At 40.2% G+C, this 19,304-nt stretch overlaps 3 protein-coding genes across 5 annotated transcripts in view; 1 reads left to right on the forward strand and 2 right to left on the reverse strand.

Annotated features, from left to right (window-relative positions):
• The first annotated feature begins 439 nt into the window (after window positions 1-439).
• TM7SF2 (transmembrane 7 superfamily member 2) lies at window positions 440-10,669 on the forward strand. 2 transcript variants are annotated; one of them, XM_053449435.1, is made up of 11 exons: window positions 440-547; window positions 4,654-4,741; window positions 4,841-5,037; window positions 5,787-5,841; window positions 7,076-7,270; window positions 7,567-7,670; window positions 8,089-8,208; window positions 8,337-8,505; window positions 9,147-9,227; window positions 9,635-9,757; window positions 10,319-10,669. In XM_053449435.1, exons 2-11 carry the CDS (start codon window positions 4,684-4,686, stop codon window positions 10,477-10,479), a joined length of 1,263 nt encoding a protein of 420 aa, XP_053305410.1. In that variant the 5' UTR covers window positions 440-547; window positions 4,654-4,683; the 3' UTR covers window positions 10,480-10,669. The 2 variants fall into 2 exon arrangements, with proteins under 2 accessions (XP_053305410.1, XP_053305409.1); XM_053449434.1 differs by having other exon boundaries at window positions 440-543.
• A 3,770-nt stretch (window positions 10,670-14,439) lies between these two features.
• Window positions 14,440-16,221, reverse strand: ZNHIT2 (zinc finger HIT-type containing 2). Its single transcript, XM_053449773.1, has one exon. The coding sequence runs from the start codon at window positions 16,199-16,201 to the stop codon at window positions 14,597-14,599; it is 1,605 nt and encodes a 534-aa protein (XP_053305748.1). The 5' UTR covers window positions 16,202-16,221; the 3' UTR covers window positions 14,440-14,596.
• A 1,772-nt stretch (window positions 16,222-17,993) lies between these two features.
• FAU (FAU ubiquitin like and ribosomal protein S30 fusion) overlaps window positions 17,994-19,304 on the reverse strand; it is a 51,583-nt gene continuing 50,272 nt past the window's right edge. For both annotated transcript variants that reach the window (XM_053449451.1, XM_053449450.1), the window contains exons 3-5: window positions 19,006-19,150; window positions 18,775-18,830; window positions 17,994-18,158 (exon numbers count right to left, since the gene is read on the reverse strand). In XM_053449451.1, coding sequence (XP_053305426.1) covers window positions 18,033-18,158; window positions 18,775-18,830; window positions 19,006-19,150 — 327 coding nt within the window. In that variant the 3' untranslated portion in view covers window positions 17,994-18,032. The remainder of the gene's footprint in view (window positions 18,159-18,774; window positions 18,831-19,005; window positions 19,151-19,304) is intronic.

The raw sequence follows: 19,304 nt of genomic DNA on the forward strand, positions 1-19,304 counted from the left end.
GACAGATCACTATACAGTATAAAATATATATTTAGCATTTAACAAGTGAAGCTTTTTACGTTGACTCAATCGACAGTGAGGATACCACGGCCGTCAGTATTATAAATAAACCATAATATTGACAAGACTGCAGCGTAGGGAGCGCAGAACGCATTATGGTCTCCATCCGTGGGCTGTACTCGGTGGGTTGGTTTACGCGTTAGTACCGTGTATATATCTCTATGAACGTCTCCGCTTCCTCAGCTCCCTACGAACGCGAACTTTCACACCTATCCACTGCTGTTTAAATCTACAGAATAGGAGGAACGTTCGGTTGCCATGGTTATTATTTCAGCCTATTAGAGAAAAAAATATGAATATGGGCAGAGAGTCCAGAGCATTCGATTGGCTGGCGAATCTGACACTCCCCCCAGAACGGCAGGGCAGCCCATCTATTCGCCTCCTGATTGGTTATTGGCTATAGTGACATTGTAGGAAGAGTCTCTGAGGCGATTTTTAAAGGGACAAGAACTTGGCACCAGAGCTCGAAGGGCGCTTTATCAGGTAGGTGTGTTGATGTGACTGTTTATTCCCACACGTATGAGCTAGAAATGTTAAATTTGTAAAGGGGCGAAGTAGGTTTATTGTCCGGTGTTATTTAACGCTCAGCTCAACATACCTCCGAAATATACATACAAGTGAGTTGCAGAACTACTGCGGGCTGCATTTTTAATAATACCACATTCAGCATGAGGAATTGTGGTCATCATATTTAATATAGGTAAGATAGCTGTAATTCCGCTCAGAATCCTCATGTTTCATGTATTCGGTACCATATTGTGTTTCACTATTATATCCAGCTCCACTATTACATAATTGTTGTATACTGCCATTCACTCACTATCTCTGTGGTGACATAGTTCAGGGCTGTGCTTCTTGTAATGCAGCACTACAGGGTGATTACCCAGAATGTAACCTTTCAGTTCTAGAGGTGGTTCTGTGAGGTGTTTAAAGGGACAGTCTAATTTTTTTCTTAAGTGAGATTGTAACATTAAGTTACATTTAATGAAGCAGTATAAAGTGCTAGACATCAAAACAAAGTCAGTGGCCTGAGCCGTCTAAAACCAGACCAACGGAAAAAACAAACAAACACTAAAGGCCTAGTCACTAGTAAGCAATTCAGTGTCCCAGGCACATAGGTAAGTAACTGGGGCTGGTGGGCCAACCTCACGTACATATTTAGCGAACACTTTCTCTTTGCAATCACCGCTTGTCCAAGCAGATCCAAACAAACCGCTGGATAGCCTACTGAGATCAAAGCAATTGGACAATTTGTTTCAAAGCTATACCAGCTGCAATGTACAAATCCCCTTGATATGAACTGAACCTTATACAAGACTAATAATGATCATCGTGTTTGTTGCAACTGTCATGCATGCATGTGTCCACCGTGCTTTAAATATGTGTGCATCTGCTGTAATATAATTAAATATAATATTTCATATAAATGTAACAATGGGGGGACCTCCTGAATAAGTAAACGTGGGGACATTAAGGCAAAAACATATAAAATTAAAGTAGTGACCTATAGTGCCGGGAATGCAGACTGGAAAGATTCATATATAGAAATAGAATTTTATATTTTTCGTAGTTTCTGTTGGGCTGGTCTTTCTTACGCATTAACTAATGCTGACTTCTCGTTACTATAAACTATGCACACGCAGCTTGGCAAAAAAAATCTGGGTGTTAAGACCCCCATGCACATGTGCAGAAAGCACTCTCTATTAGTTGCAATAGGAGTGGTTTCTTGATGCTGATTGGCTGATCAAGCAGCCAATCAGTGGAAAATTGTTGGTGTCTTTTTTATTTTTTTGTTCCTTTTGTAAGAGTACATATAAAAGTACTCACAGAGTACTTTAATATACAATATTATTTATTGGGGTTGACGGGGCAGTAAACAACATTAACAGCACATTCTATTCCTTTAGACCTGTCTAAAAATGTATAGAGCTACTTTGTGTCCATCTGGTAGACTCTGTTACTCTCATATTCAGTCTAGTGCAGATGTTTCATTATCTTTTTATTGCAGCATTTTTTTTATTTATTTTTTTTAGCAGTTATTGCCTACATTGTATCAAGTTTTGGATGATTCATTTCCTATTTATTTCTACACGGATATGTTTTATGTAGTGCTTGACAGAACAAATTGAATTGGGTCCATTTTTTCAGTAAGCAGTACTGTTTTCTTTAGTCGGCGTTGCATGTTACCTGTGTCTGTCTTTTTAGTGGGTGTTTGATTAGTACAGAGATCAAAGCAAAGAGCTACATTATTCTGATGGGATATAGAGATGTAGCACAGTGCATAACGGCCATTTTCTATACATGAAATCAAAGTAATAATGTAAATGTATGTAAAACCTGCACCTCTAGTACACCATTTAGACCTGTTCAAGGAGTTTTAATACCCTAAAAACTAGTATCTTTTAGTATCTTTTTTTCTCCAACTATATCTCTGGTACCTCCTTCAACATGGACTTGCTGAAATAGGATAGAAAGTGGTGGTGATACCTCTACCAAGCAAGCACTATATAGGCAGCTGGTAGCCCCCTGCATTGTTGGCCCAGTTTTGGGCATTATATTTGGCAAAGGTCAGTGTTTTGCATACCATATGTGTAGTGTTACTAACTGAAACACAACAATATCAATAATCATATTATTAGTTGATAATAGTTATTGTTATTGGTAGTAGTATTAATAACAGTCATGCGCAAATCCTGTTTCACTTTCATATGAAGATTGCGCATATGTAGCCTATAAGGAGCCAGACATTCGATATTCCTTTGAACATATAGCATAAACACAGTTGGGAGCTCATCTTTGTATAAAAAGGTGTTGGAGTAATTTATAAAGCATATGTAGAATAAATAATGTGAATATGCAATGTTAAATCAGGAGATAACTTTGTTCTTTAGGGGCGCAGGAAGTAAAATGTATATATGAAAATATAGATTGTTGTGACGGGATGCCCTGTACCCCGACTGGGTACTCCCACCAAACATGGCTTCCTCCTGCTGGGACACCAGAGATTAACCCATTCAGCTCCAGACAGAACCATCATTGTAGAGAGAAGGAGGGAGGCCGCTATACCAGAGCTGCGTTGGCACTGTGGCGAGCCAAAGCTTAACTACACAGTGTGACTGTTGTCCTAAAAAGGTCAATAAAGTATCATAGCAGTCCCCCCAGCATGCATCAGACAGCACTCATATTGAGGTGAAAACTGGACTCGGTCTATTGACGACAGAACAGATATTTATATAACCAAACATTATAGAATTAGGGGTTTAATTCCATTAACTACCAGACAGCCCAGCGCCTCCATACAGTTCTATGGCCAGCAGTGCCCACCTGACAAAGAGTCACAATTTTGGGGTTCTCCCAAGGGAGCATCAGAAATGCCCCCGGGAATTGTCGGCGCGGTAGAGTTCCGTAGCTGGCTAGTTCATGGGAGTCTGGTTAGGGCAGACCAGACTGGGTTTCCCGTTCACCCTGTGCCCCCTAATGAGCCCAGAGTGACTTAGACCAAAAAGGGGGCTGGGCAGGCAAGGATTCTCCCCAGAAATCCATCAGTATCCCCCTCCCAAACTCAAATCTACCCCCATGTGTCTAAAGCCTCAGGGGCTTACTGTGACACTTGTGTATTTACTAGTGCCACCTATAGCGTGTACTTTTTTTTTTTTTTTTTTAAATAATTTATTGGATTTTTCAAATATATAAAACACATAAAAAACATACAGAGTATATGAAGAATATACACAACAATTCGTTAGTAAACTAGAGTTACAACTCTTACTGATACAAAACCATTATATTTAAGGAATAAAATGAGCTACTCAGGTCCACTTCAAATAAACTACATTAATATCCTTAAACAGTAATGAGGCATATATAAATCTTCATAATACCCTACATTCATACACATACACGCAGGACGCAAACAAACGAGAGTGGCGGTGGGAGGGGTAGAGGTTGAGTTATCGGTAACTATAATGTACTCCAAGGACACTATACCCATTTGGGTCTTTCATTTCATAAATACCTAATACAATCCACTATATGCAGACTTAAAGATCTTAAATTTTACTCCGATCTAAAAATATAACTAAAAAATGAAATTTAATTTCATCAATAATTAATTTGAATTCCAGGAGTAATACAAATTCAGAGAGAGACTCAAGGGAATTAAAGTTAGCACCCAAAAGAGGATATCTATGTGATAGAGACAGAATCATTTGAATAAGTATCCGTAATATAATTAAACCACAAGGACCATATCTGATTATATCTAGACAAATTTTGATTCATCAAATAGAAATATTTCTCCATCTTAGCTTGATGGGTTATTTGATCAATTATTTCTTTCCAAGTAGGAGATTCAGCTTTCCTCCATGCTCTAGCAATACATATTTTAATAGCTAATAAGATGTTAACTGCCAATAATTTAAATGCGCTAGTTGAAGGAGGAAGAGCTAGATGAAAAAGCCAGGTATAAGAATGGATGGAAAAGTTGCATTTAAAAATAAACGAGAGAAGCTTAGTAACTTCTAACTTAATACTATCGTGTACTTTTTTAGCCAGCGATGATTTTAGTTAAGATGTTGCTTGCTTATATTACAGAGACTGGTTCCCTGGTTTGGAGAAATAAAGATGGCAGAAAAGATTCGGACGTCACGAACAACTGAACTTGAGTTTGGGGGACCAGTGGGTAAGGCTAAATGTTTTTTGTTCATTTCTTTCTTCCAGTTGTTCATAACGGTAGTTATGTAGTGTTTGGTTGCTTGTAATTGTTGTCTTTCGTTTGTAGGTGCCTTCCTGCTCATTTTTGTGATGCCTGGCACAGTTTTCTACCTCCTGCTGACATGCAGGACGAAAGAAGCCAGTGTGTTGCAGCTACCAGGCCCTCTTCCACCATTTGAATCTCTGTGGAACCCAGTTGCTCTGATGATTCTGCTGGCCTGGTTTTTTTTGCAGGCTTTATTATATATCCTGCCCATGGGGAAGGTATACATGGTTTACACCTGTTTTTTTTATTTGCTCACTGTAATTACTAATAGCATATGCACCTGCCTTTAAAATGACATGAACTTTTTTTATTTTATCTTATTCCTTCTCTCTTTCTATATTTTCTCTTTACCTCTGCTTTTCTCTCTACCCTCTCTCTCTCTCTTTCATCTGTTTATCACTATATTTTTTATCACTTTTTCTTTTCTCTCTCTCTCACTTTTTTCCTCACCCCCACACATAAAACACTTACAGCCCCTTCAAGACAAAGGTGCAATCATAGTGCACTTTGCTTAAGAGATGCTTTAGAGGTAACACATCACATACGGTATGTTATTGGTGGTATGATTCATGGCCGATTTTAAGCTACAATATATCTACAGCTGTAAACCCCCAGCATATAAATCAGGAAAATGTATTTTATGCTGGTTGCACTCCTCCGCTGTCTACATGTTTTAAAGATGGCTCTTCCATTGGCACGGGTGCAACATTCAGAGACTAACCAACTCATGGTCAAATAAATAGTTCCTTTAAGTCACATACACGCCTATGTTGTGTAAAGGGGATATATGGCAACATTGCTGTTGGTGCTGTTGCTTTAGTAAACTCCAGTGGATTACAGAGAATGTGGATCAATGCTGAAGGAGGCATATGATGTAAAAACAAGATGTTCAAGTAAAGGTGTTTTTTGTATACTTTTTGAAACTATTTAGTTTGATTCAGATGTATTGGTTTTTTTTTATTCCTAGGTTAGTGAAGGAACACCGTTAAGAGATAATAGCCGACTGAAATATAGAATCAATGGTAAGATAAGAGCTGTCCATTGCACATGTGTACCATAATATGAATGGCAGAAACTTGTATTAAATGATATACAGTCAACACTCAACTCACAGTCTTACCTTGTAACCCCACTAGTGAATGTGCTTAAACCTCCATGGTATATCATCTGCAGCATGGCACGTACCCTGACTAGGTATAAAACCAACTTTCTTTGCCTGAGTGGCGACTATAAAAACGTACCGCTTCTGCTGTCTGCACTTTATTTGCGCTGTATGGCGAAAAGGATGATGTTGCACAATACATGTCCTGTCAATGATGGATAATTCTTAACAGGAAGGGCTCTGTGCTTTTTCCTGCATATCCTTGGCTCAATGGGTCAGGTTATGACAGGGAGCAGAAATAAAACATGTGCAGGTGGAGACGTGGATCACCCCGTTTACCAAGAACCCTAGGACATCTTCCTCCACCAACTGCAGGCAAATGCACAAGGGGGTCCAAAATATTTGGGTCACATGCCTTCTGAAACTTAGTTTTGACCATGTTTACTGATACAGACAAACACCATAACAGATCTGCTATTGAAGTGTTTTCCATGTATTTGATGATGGGATTCTATTTGAGACATATCACAAGTGATTAAATGACATAAGACAGATTGACACAGAAAGACTCTGCATTTCTGTCAAGTTAATTATTAACATTCAAAGAGACAGTTTTAGCATGGTGACTAGTGTAAAGTTTTCATTTCCCAGTTGTTTGTTTTGTGTTCATGTTGAGCTTTTACAAAAAAATCAACTGGCTTTTTTCCTTGGTGGATTCATAGGAACCTCAGATAGATAAGTGAGATTCAGAAGTGAAAAATACCCAAAACATTTAAATATTATGCGTGATACTCACTGTTTCAACACAACTATTGTGCCATATGAAATTTCTTTGTATATTATTTTATAATAAGTCTGTACACACTGCACAGGTACAGTGCAGATAGCAGTTATACATGTTTCACAAGACAGGAAAAGTGTGAAAGAGCCTGTGCGCTAGAACTTGCAATATATTATTAGTGAGAACCCGATGCATAAAATGTAATGCGCTTCCCTGTGTGTTAATGGAATATTACTATTGGATGTGAACAAAGGTACTTCAAAGCTTATGTGACCCTGCATATTGTTATGATTATTATTTGATTATATTTGCCAACATATATATAACAAATATCAACAAGACACAATACTATAAGCATTTTGTTTTTCTGTAGCCTTTCATGCTATGATGGTCAGTAGCCTGCTGGCAGGGGTGGCACTTGTACTAAAACTGCCTCTGTCCTATGTCTATGACCACTTCCTGCAACTGGCTGTTGGTTCTGCATTCCTGGCCTTGGTCCTTAGCATCTTCCTCTATATGAAGTCACTGACGGCACCAATGTCTGCTCTGGCTCCAGGTGGAAATTCAGGTACATACGCAACCTTGTTGTTGATATATATATTTCTATATAATTTTTTTTTTTCTTGTCCTTCACAACTTTTCTGTATTTTCTTTTCTCTCTTTACCTTATTTCAGTTGAGGTTGTAGTAATCACCAACAGGTAAATACCCAGTGGTTACTAAACTACAACTCCCATGATTTGGGCTAGCTCTGGGCTAACAAAAGATGTGAGCTGTAGTTCAACAACAGTTTTAACTTCCACATTAAAGTTAACATTGTACATAATGATCATGATTTGTTTAATAATTACATTCCTTGCCTCAGGTAACCCCTTATACGATTTTTTCATTGGACATGAACTTAACCCCCGTATTGGCTCTTTTGACCTGAAGTATTTCTGTGAGCTTCGTCCTGGACTGATTGGATGGGTGAGGATAACAATACTTAATATTTATCTTCTTGCTTTGTGGGGCTTGATGGTACTGTATCTTTCAACAGAATCTGCTTTTTATCATGTTATATGTACAATTGTTCCAGAGAGGAGGATCCAGGTCCCCTGCAGTGCTGCGGGAGATCCTCCTCTCTAGCAGCCGGTGAACGTCTGCGCGATATGTGCAGACAACCTCTGCTTTTGCCCAGCACTTCCGGCGTGACCTGACCTTCCGGTGCTCAGTCATAGAAGCCCCGCCTGAAGTGCCGGGCAGAAACAGCTGTTGTCTACACGTAGACTGCAAAGATTGCTCTATTTGACTTTACAATTAATGGAGAGCGCATATTTATCTGTGAATTTAATGCAATGCTTTTTCTTTGATCAAAGCAGTTATTAATTTTATTCTTGGTCCCTAGTGTTTCATTAACCTATGCTTCCTGATGAAGGAGATTGAGCTGCAAGGCTCCCCATCTCTATCCATGATCTTGGTGTGTGGCTTTCAAGCTGTGTATGTCATTGACGCTCTGTGGCACGAAGTAAGTCAGCAATCTTACACTATAATGGTTTCCTCTCACTTTCTGTTTTTAAGTGATTTACAATTTATCATTGTTTTTTTTCGCCATTAAAACATAGTAATTTTTTCTTTATTTCATCCTCCCCGCAGGAGGCTATCCTCACTACAATGGACATTGTCCATGATGGCTTTGGTTTTATGTTGGCTTTTGGTGACTTGTGCTGGGTTCCCTTCACCTACTCACTGCAAGGATATTTCTTAGTCACTCATCCTCAGAAACTGGGTGTAACAGCTGCTACTGGCATTGTGTTATTAAACAGTATGTATAGTATTTTATATATTTATTGTAATACCTGTGAATATAATCACATTGGTTTATGTATCATGGCATATGTAGTTTTAGATTCCATGTCAAGAGCAGGGGAACCGACTCTTCATGCTCTGCAAATATTGCCAACACATGCTATCCATGGGAGTTTTGGCTGAATAACTGATTGACCCTCTGCCATCATTTAGCTGCACACAGGCGAGCTGAGGATAAAGCACCAGAATGCTACATATTTATACCTTGTTTTATTTAAAGAAATTGTTAAAATGATTTTAAAAAGATTTTAATCTTTTATTCTAAAATACTACTAATATCTGGCACACTTATTTTCTTTCTTTCCGGGTAGGATTTTAGTCATTTCTAAACACTATTTTGATACGATTAACAGTTTCATGTTAAATTATTATTGTTTATTGTTTTATAGTTTATATAGTGCCATCATATTACCTGAGGACATTGTTTAATTTCTGTTGGAGTTAAAACTGTGCTACCTTTATCTGAAGGTGTTTAACTATTAATTTCAGCAAATTAGTATAATCTCTTCATATTGAATGAGAATGTTAGTCATGTCTGGTAATAATAATGAATTCATCATTTCAGTTTTATAATAAAATACATTGCTTGTATTCCAGCTTTGGGATACATCATTTTCCGTGGCTCTAACTCACAGAAAAATGCTTTTCGGAGAAATCCAGCTGACCCACAGGTAGCAGGTGAGAGATCCACAAAACAAAAAGAAACTCCATAAAATGTGACAACATGATCTGTACGTAGGTCATATATAACTATTTGCATTGGAGTAATTGCCTATTTGAAACCTGTGAAAAAATTGGCTTGGACAGCCTGTATTCACGCACTCCTCTTAATGGCAGAGTTCATTCCTGCATTGTGGAACATCACAACATCACAATAATAACTGATTCACAGCTTCCCATTGCTTTACAAAATATTTCAGTTAGATGACAGATACAGAAAAACTAAAATAACAAACGTGATTTACCTTTTTTCTATTAGTGGTAGAAAGTGTAGTACACTATTTATTTTGTGCAGTAGTTGGTGTGTTAGTGGGAACTGGGCAGTAATGTAGACCACCTCCCATTGCTTTAATTTATTTTTACAGGGCTTGAAACTATTCCAACAGCTACAGGGAAGAGGCTGCTTGTGTCGGGTTGGTGGGGCCTTGTTCGGCACCCAAATTATCTAGGAGATTTGATTATGGCTCTGGCTTGGTCCCTGCCATGTGGTGAGTTGCTGATACTTTTTTCTTTATATATTTTACTAATGGAATAAAGAAATTGTTTAACCAGATGAAATAGAGACAATATGAGATGATTGCACTAACTTTGACTAACTCTTTTTATGGTATCTTAATTTCTGTATGAAAGGTTTTTTTTGTTTGTTTTTTGCCCTGGGATGGAACATGCATGGAATAGCCTTCCAGCAGAAGTGGTAGATCTTAATACAGTGAAGACATTTAAGCAAGCATGGGATATGCATAAGGCAAGCTAGATATAGGATAAGGCCAGGGACTAAAAAAAAGTATTGAGTTTGAGCAGACGGGAAGGGCTGAATGGTTCCTATCTGCCGTCACGTTCTATGTTTCTATGTCGAGCTTCATGTCCTGTAAGCTCCTAACCCAGACCATTTAGTAACCTAGTAGTTCCTATTGACGTGGGGCAACTGGTAGAAAATCCAATCCATTGTTTAAAAAAAAAAAAAAAAAAAATAGTTTGAGATCTGTGTTTTCTGATCAGTGCTCCATGGGTGGAAAAGGTATCATCTCTCAACATGTCCTCTCTTCCAGGGCTCTCTCACATCCTGCCTTACTTTTACGTCATCTATTTTACCGTCCTCCTCATTCACCGTGAAGCAAGAGATGAACACCAATGTATGAAGAAGTATGGCTTGGCCTGGCAGGAATATTGTCGGCGGGTACCCTACAGAATATTTCCATACATCTACTGATCATTCAGCTCATTTGTGTCCTTACCCCCACTCAGAGAACCAGATCAATACTTGCTCGGAGAAGTCAACTCAACTGGCTTTAGGAACAAGTTCATAGAGCTGATGCCAATGGCAAACTCATTTTTTTTAATTTAACATATACAAACCTACTTCCATTACTATTAAACAGGATATGTCTCTGTTGAAACAATTTAGACTGCCACCAATGAGGACTTTAATAGCCATGTACGCTGCAAAACCAGCATCCACAAAGAAGGGTACAGTTAAATAGTAATTATTGCATATGCTATTTGCAAAGTGAATGTCTCTAATGAATGGTCAATAGAAGTGCTAGACTAACAACCGGGGCCTCTCCTAGACATGTATACTGTCCCCAACCAACACGTATTCTAACCCTGTATACTGAGACATGCACTCATTTTAACCAGGGATTTTTTTTAGGGCCCCTGGGTTAAGCATGTTTTAGAGGGAATATGTTTATTCCCTTTAGGCCCAAAACGGTAAGTGTGGATAAACATATGCTGACCCTTACCCCCGATTTTTTTTTTTTTTTTTTTTTTAACTTTTCTTTCTCCTATTCCTTATCTACCCACTCTCATTACCGTTCTCCCTCTCCTTTAAGTCCTGTGGCAGGAGCCCTGCAGTATAGTGTCACGGGCACACCTTGTACCCCAGCTGGGTACGCCCGTCGGCTCTGCGATGCTTCCCTGCAGTATAGGTCTTAAGGAACAGAGCTCTTGCTCGCCTAATTTTGGGCCTGTTTGAGGGAGATCTGTGATCTCAATTGGCCCTGCTCCTTGGGATAGCAACCTTCTTACCTATTGTAACTCCAGTATACACAAATGACTGTCCCATTAAACAGTAATTATTGCATATGTTATTTGCAAAATGAAAACCTGAATAGTGAATAGCACTACAAGGCTATAAGTAGGAACCTTCCTACTTATTGTTCCCTAGAATTCTCACATTTGGACAGGCTCCAGAACATGTCTGGTTTTTCAGTGTGAATATTTTTCAGATTCTTTACAACATGAAAAGACATTATCAGTCGTAATAGAATAGCCTCAGAAATCTGAATTTTGTATGTGTTCTGCCTCAAAGTAACAGAACTTGTTTACACTTTATATGAAAACTATGAAAACATTGGAGGGAATGAAATAAATGTACTTTAAACTAATTTAAACTGGAGTCTTAATAGGTCACACCCAAACCGAAAAACAAAACTGTAATCACTTCTGTTGGTCTGTATTTGTATTTATTTTATGGTGATAATCAGGCACTAGATACTACTGTTCTAGAGCTAGCTTCTTGGTAATATTGATTATGACGTTCACATTTATTTCCTTAGAACGGATTAGAATAGCTGGATCTTATAGGCGATAGGTAAAATGTTTTGTTAGAATATAAGAGGTAGCATCTCACCCCTAGATAGGAAGCTCTGGCTAAACATCCCTGGGTTGAAAAACAAAGTGCCATCTGTATTTAAAATAACTTTTCACAGTTTATTATTAGTGTAGGATCAATGTTTAAGCAGAAAGCATCCTACTAAAAAGACAATACAAAGTATACCAGTAATAAGAACTGCAGCTTTGAGTAGCCAAAAGAATGTAAACATTTAATAGAATTAGGTCTCTGCTAGTACGAAATGATATATTGACATCTCTTACTGCACTGAATCACTTAAAGAAACATTTTCATCCATCACATTGTCTATTTATATTTATCCTACAATAAGATTTTAATGCATATGGTAGCAAAATGTTACATTTTAAGTGATTGGGTTTATAAACTCATCACAATCCTCTTACGCATTTGCTCTTTCCTTGCCCCACCTCACTTCCTCCACCTATTTCTATTGAAGGAGATGCATTCAGCTGAATGCATCTCCTGTAGGGCTGCAACAACTTATCGATAATGAAAATCGTTGTCAACAATTTTCATTATCGATTAGTTGAATCGATTTTATCGAATATGAGATGAGGATTTTTTCCAGAGCAAATGCTCTAACACTCAGATCCAGATCCCCCGCAGCGCAGCAGGGGACCTGGATCCTCCTCTTTGGCAGTCTGTGCGATGCACGCAGACAACTTCCACTGCGGCTGGAGCTTCCATAACTAAACACCTGAAGGTCATGTCTACGCGCATCGCGGGGGTATAAGGCATATCAGGGGGATCTAAGATATATATGGGGTGGAGTGGCATATCAGGGGGAACAGTGGCATATAGAGGGTATAAGGCATATCTGGGGGCAAAGTGGCAAGCCATGCAGCCAGAATCGGAGAGACCGTTCAACAGCCAAGATAATTTCATTTTACAAGCAAAGAGTGCATTTTAGAGCGTGAGTAAGGCTAAAAGACACCTGAACATAAGAGTTACAGAGGTCGAGAACTAGATTGTAAAAGCTTCCTTTTGTTTCTTCTTTATTTCATAATAGAGAGAGTTATAGATGCAACAAATAGAACCAACATGCAGCTTACAACTAAGATCCTCAAAAAAAGTGCAATGGGTTAGTCTATTTTTATTTGTAATGAATTAAGGACTTTCCATGTTCCACTGCCTTTTTAACATCATGGCACAAGGGATACATTTCCATATATCTTCACTCATGTATGCCAGAGAAAGCTGACTTCATGCTTAATAAAATATCTATCCTATTACCGTATTTGCTCGAATGCTCTGAAAAATATCCTCGTCTTATATTCCTTATATTCCTCAAATAGGTCTGACTATGAGACTAAGATTCAGATCCCCCACAGCGCTGCAAGAGACCTGGATCCTCCTGTCTTATGCCCCCCATTTAACACTCCCCCCCAACCTACCGGTGCTTGTGACTTCCCGGTGCGTAGCCGGGGCAGTGTGTAGACAACTTCTGCTGCAGCCGGAAGGGGGTGCGGTTAGCAGCAGGAGTTGTCTGCGTCCATCGCGCAGACCTTCCCCAGCCGTCAGAGATCAGAGTTCAGCCCACCGGTGCAGGGAATTCTCTCTGACAGTCGGGGAAGGTCTGTGCGATGGACGCAGACAACCCCCGCTGCTAACCGCACCTCCTTCCGGCAGCAGCGGAAGTTGTCTACGCGAATCGTAAAGACGTCTACCAGCTGCCCAGACAACACACCGGGAGTCAGAAGCACCAGTAAGTTTGGGGGGGGGGGTGTTAGGCAGAGTGCTCTATGAAATGCCTTTTAACCCCCTTTAATGCCACTCTGCCTCCAGAAATGCCTTATACCTCCCTATATGCCACTCTGCCCCATAATATGCCTTTTAACCCGCTAAATGCCAGAGTGGCACATAGGTGTATAAGGCATTGCTGGAGGCAGAGTGGCACATAGGGGGTCAAAAGGCATATCATGGGGCACGGTCACATATAGAGGGTAAAAAGGCATATCATGGGGCACAGTTGCATATGGGGGTATAAGGCATTTCTGGGGCAGATTGGAAAATAAAAGGAAATAAAATGAAATATTTTTCTCAATCATAGCTTTTATTAAAAAATAAAACAGTTTACATGAATTAACTTTTACTGGTAAAACTTTTTCCTATAGGGTCGTCTTATATTCAGGATTTTTCTTTTTTTCCTAAATTAATATTCAGATTTTGGGGGGTCGTCTTATAATCGAGCAAATACGGTAATGTACAAGCCAGCAGAAACCAATCAGAGGCTGACCTAAACCAGACTTGCCTGCACCATAAGAAAACTAAGTGCCTATACAGAAGCTCACAAAATCTTACCTTTCCCCAATCTTGCTAAACCAGGTATAGGATTAAGGCAACACTAGCTGAGCCCGCTATATGCAACGCAGCATAAACCACAGCAAATCAGGGTCTTTAGAATGAATGAGCAGGGGGTTGTGCGTGAAAACAGGATGATTTAAAAAAAAAAAAAAAAAAATATATATATATATATATATATATATATATATAGTTGTGATACAAGAAGTGCATTACTAAATTTAAATAGGATAATTGTTCTTTCCATTGGATTTTTATTACTGTAAAGTAGGACACAAAGGACACCAATGAAACACACAACATCATACAAAACCAACCAATGACATCATACAAAATGGTGCAGTGAAAAAATAGCTCTCTTTTAATACAACAATAAAACACTAGCAATTTCTCATGCTGTGCCAGCGCTAACATCTTCAATCAGCACCCTCTTTTGTGGTGGTCTTTTTCCACCCCAGATTTTCTGGAGTCCACTAGATATCTCTTTTAATCCACTCATGTATTCCAGGTGCTGCTGGTACTCTTTCCTCACCATTTCAGACAATATAGGCAAATGGTTATCATTTTCATTTACCCATGCTGCCAGGAACATGCACTTCTTCTTTGCATTGAAAACCACTCTTCTCATACGTTCGTCCTCAGATATTAATTTACGGACCCTTCTCAGCACATGAAACGTATGAGCTAAAGCAGCCAGTGAGTAGGTTTTGCTACCATCTCCCAGGAGGATGAGTGATGTAGCTTCAATGGCAGAACAGGCTCCCCCCTCATCGCCACCTAACAGCGGGTCAGATGCTGCACGAATGGCACTCTGTAGCGCGTGTACGGTGTCATTATAAACTACAGCCGAGCTGAGTGTACCAGAGACACCTAGCAAAGTTCCTGTGAAATCCAGCAACATGTCTTCATTATCCAGATCACCATTGTGACGGCAAAGGGAAAAGGCATAACCATAAATAGCATTTACAACACTAAACTGTACCAAGTGGGAAGGATTACTGCTAAGGGAGCGCAAGGGTGGGATAGAACTAAAGGCAGGTGGAATGCTGGACAGCAAAGGTTGACCTGCTACATTTGGACAAGATCTTCCTGTTGCATCACCTTCAGATACGTTGTCCTGTATTATTTCTGTCCTCTCTGTATCTGAACCACACACATTATTAGCACAATCCTTCTTATTTGGTGAACAAGCTTGGCGACCATGAGAGGTGGTCCCAGTTTTGGTCCCAGGTCTTTCCATCTTCTGATTACCTTGACTTTCAAAGGTTTCCTGGCCAGAGGTTTTATTTTGCTCCTCACCCTCTTGCCAGCCTAATACATTGACTTTATCAGCTCCTTGTTCCTGTAGACTTACAGGTTTGGGGATGCTTTGCGCGTCCTGACATTTTTCTCCATCTGCACTCGGTAACTCTGGGCATCTACCCAGCTTCTCCGGGTGACTCTTCAAGTTCAGCTCTCCCCCAGGAAGCTCCAATATCCCGGCGTTGTCTTTGTTGCTTGAGAGCTGGGCTGCCTCCCACCATGGTCTCCACTCCGGGACTAAGGCTCCAATGTCTCCACTCTTCAGCAGCCTAAGGAAATCCTGCCTCTCTCTCTGAGTAAGAGAACCCCATAGTCCGGCTTCCTCTTCATTCAGCTCGTGCACTGCGCCCATGTTTACAGCCTGCTCCTCCGCGGCCTCCTCTTCCCTCATTTTAAGAAGCATCTCCTCCATCTGCCGTTTACCTTGCGGCTCCGCCTGCTCAGCCCGCAGCACTTCCAGTACGGAGTCCCTGTAGAAGGCCTCGGAGCACGTCTCATGCCTGGGCCCTCTGTAGCAAGCGAGGCTGCAGTAGGGTGCATTGCACCGGGGGCAAGTGTATCTTCCAGGACCGGACAGACACAAAGAACACACGGGCTGAGCGCCATCTCCGATGCGCTCTCCGCTTGGTGTAAGAGCCGGTGTAGGCGACGTACTGCGATCCGGTAACCTCACTTCTTGCCCCAGGATCTCCATTACTAACTAGCGTTGTTTTGGTGACGTGCTTACGTTAGGAGTAAGCCAATCGTCGATTTCTCCGATCAGCCCACTGGCCAATCGGTTCTCTACACACACTCGGCTTTAGTCGTCAACCGCTCATATTTTGCCTTCGGGAGTTTCCGGACAGATTTTTTTTCTCTCTATATTACGGCATGCGTTTATATGCTGTTGGCCAGTACGTTACAAGTTCTACAGAGGCCCGTAATTTAGGGGTGGATCCCTGTACTGCCCCGCCTTCATCCAAATAGCAAAAAACATTAAAATGATTGGTAGCAGGACGTTTGTGCTGATCCTATTACACTATTGCAGTTAACGTATTAAAGGTAAGTTTGGATACCGTTACAAACTAGTAATCTTGGTAACATCTACTGGATTGCTCAAAGCACCATCTTAATTAAAAGGACTCTCTCGCCATCATATGCACTTTAATAGCTGTCAACCCCAAGGTATCTATTTTAATTTGCATGCAGACACATGGGCGTTGTGATTGGCTGAACACCTTTTGTGCATGCGCATATACCAGCCAGCTCAAGTTTCTAGAGACGCCATCCTTGGAAGAAGAAGAAAAAAAAAAAATCATACCAACTTTTAAAACTATTAAAATTAAGAATGCAACCAATGCCCACATGCAGCTTGCTAAACAGTCAAAAGGATGCATAGAGCAGACAAGGGCCAGCCACAGCTACCTACCCCATATCAATGAAAAGGTCCATTAGTTTCCTAATTGACAAACCACAAGAGTGTTATCACCACATCATACACTTTTTACTGTGAGGCCCCACTAGTCATTTCACCACCATTATCAGCCACCTCCCCAGGGGGACAAAAATGACCGTTACACCACACTTCAAAAGGTGGCAGCCACTACATAGGTTTAATGGATGAAGTTGTAGAATATCATTTGAAAGATGTGACAGCTTTAACATGGTCAGTCCCTTTAGGACTTTCATGTACATCCTTAAAACCTGCATCAAGACGCCCTTTAGGACGTACAGAAACATCCTGACTTTGTTGCAGCAGCAAGGACATCTCCCAGTCGTAACACAGAACAGACTGTTGGCCGACAGCCTGGTATCTCCCGTCATCACTAGCTTCTGCTGGTTGATCATGTATAACAGCGCTCCCAGTACAGTCATTCAAGGAATTCCCGATCAAGCTGACCAACCCAAATAGATTAGAAGAGGAGAGGGAGAAATGGTTCCACCCCTACCAAAAAATTTGAAGTTAAGAAAAAGTTAACACAAATTAATATAAAATTGGGATCCCAGTGATGTCAAAAACGTATGAGATCCCCAAAAGGAGCTTGAGCCATGCCACACTGGGAACAGCTCAAACAAATACAAATTCTAACTTCTTAAAACTAAATCACTACACCCATAATACCTTAAGCCAATAGTACTAAAAATATGTAATATGGGGCAAGACTAATCAGATGTTACGCAACAAATTTGTGCAGGTTCAAATATGGAAAAAAGGGAATCATTTACATATGGTAAAAAATAAAGTATTTAATCCTTTAGTTATGAAAATCACAGTGCCTGAAGGGGTAAAGCATTCCCAGTTACTGTTTAATTGGCACTAAGATGTATGTAGTGGTGTTTACATAATAACATGTCTTCAATGGGGGGGGTGTAATTACCATATTTTGCATAACTCACTTAATTGAATAGCGGTTGCTTGCGGCCAATGAGAATGTATTTAACATCTCCCCCCCCCCTTGGACGTACGAATGAATACGCCTAGGCCAATGAACCAATCCAGACAGCTATTATAGATCAACAGTTTATTAAGTCATTTTCCTGACAAATTAGGAGTTGGCGTTTGGTCCCTTCTTCTTGCCGAATGTGGGAACCACGTTCACGAAGCGCCTATTGTACTGCATGCGTCTCTTTGCCCGGCCAGTCTTCTTTTTCTTCTTCTCCTGCTTGGCAACCTATGATTAAATGCAAAATGTTATGATCACACAAAACGTCTGATTCCGTGAAGTACATATGCCATGGTACACTGGATACAATCATAATTGCATACCAGTGACCAAAGCTGATAAACAGCCATTTAATGCCTTTAGTCTAGTGCAAAGCATGAGGGTGCTGCGTTTCCGATGCTTATTTTAACATCTTGTGCAACACTTCACTTGTGTTTCTAATATATTTTGCGGCTCTGGGAAGACATGGTATAAAGGTGTATTTAGTTAACATACTTATTTGGTACTTTTAACATGAAGACTGTTTCAGTGCTCCTCGATAAAACCAATTTATGTAAACACGATTGTGATCGGATATGGCAGCACCTGAAGAACTAGTATTAATCTACAACTCTTGCCCTAACGTCTTCCTATTATACACACCAGTCCTTTAAGAAGGCACGCCATTGTATTTCTTCCTTAAAATATTTTAAAATACGTATAAAACAACAGCTAGCTTTTAAACAGGCATCTGTTGGAACGCTTTGAGTATCCTTTTATAGGACAAGCAGTGGCTTGGCGGATGCCGCTTCCAAACTTAGATGGGACCTTAACCACATTACTATATTCTGTATTGCTGTCTTACCTTTGGGGTCTGCCCTCGTACTTTTCCGGCACGGGCCAAAGATCCGTGAACTTTACCTGTGGGAGAAGTCAAGGTCAGTAAACATTGTCACAAACATCCTGTATAATACATACTAGTTACCAGCATGTATTAAACTAGAGATTTGGCATTGTAGCGAAGATGTATCCGATACTAAAGTGGATTAAAATAAGAACACAGTGGTAATGCGGTTGCTTATCAGCGGATACAAACCTCCCAGAAGTCGTGCAGCTACGTCAAGGGTGCTAAGTTCACATACTCCGCTCTGCAGAAGGGTAGCTTCATCAGAGAGAGGGGCGCCAGCGAGAAGAATCACTTGATCTTCAGAGGGAATGCCTTCCAGGGAGGAGATGTGTTCCTGAGAGAATGAGCACAGGAATGGGTCTTTATTGCAGAACAATGCTTCATATTGCATTTGACAGTTTCTAATCCCCTGGTGGCAATCAATGTTCAATACAAGTTGACCCAATATCCACAGATGTTGTTTTCTCCCATGTAATTTGCATTCCAAC

This window comes from Spea bombifrons, chromosome 10 (assembly GCF_027358695.1).
Source record: "Spea bombifrons isolate aSpeBom1 chromosome 10, aSpeBom1.2.pri, whole genome shotgun sequence".
NCBI lineage: Eukaryota > Metazoa > Chordata > Amphibia > Anura > Pelobatidae > Spea > Spea bombifrons.

What these genes read in the sequence shown, in the direction of transcription:
- TM7SF2 (XM_053449435.1), top strand. Translation starts at nt 4,684, where the DNA reads ATGGCAGAAAAGATTCGGACGTCACGAACAACTGAACTTGAGTTTGGG. An exon ending in GGCTCCAGGTGGAAATTCAG is followed by an intron (nt 7,271 to 7,566) that starts GTACATACGCAA and finishes TCCTTGCCTCAG; the next exon opens with GTAACCCCTTATACGATTTT. An exon ending in GTCCTGGACTGATTGGATGG is followed by an intron (nt 7,671 to 8,088) that starts GTGAGGATAACA and finishes CTTGGTCCCTAG; the next exon opens with TGTTTCATTAACCTATGCTT.
- ZNHIT2 (XM_053449773.1), bottom strand. Translation starts at nt 16,201, where the DNA reads ATGGAGATCCTGGGGCAAGAAGTGAGGTTACCGGATCGCAGTACGTCG.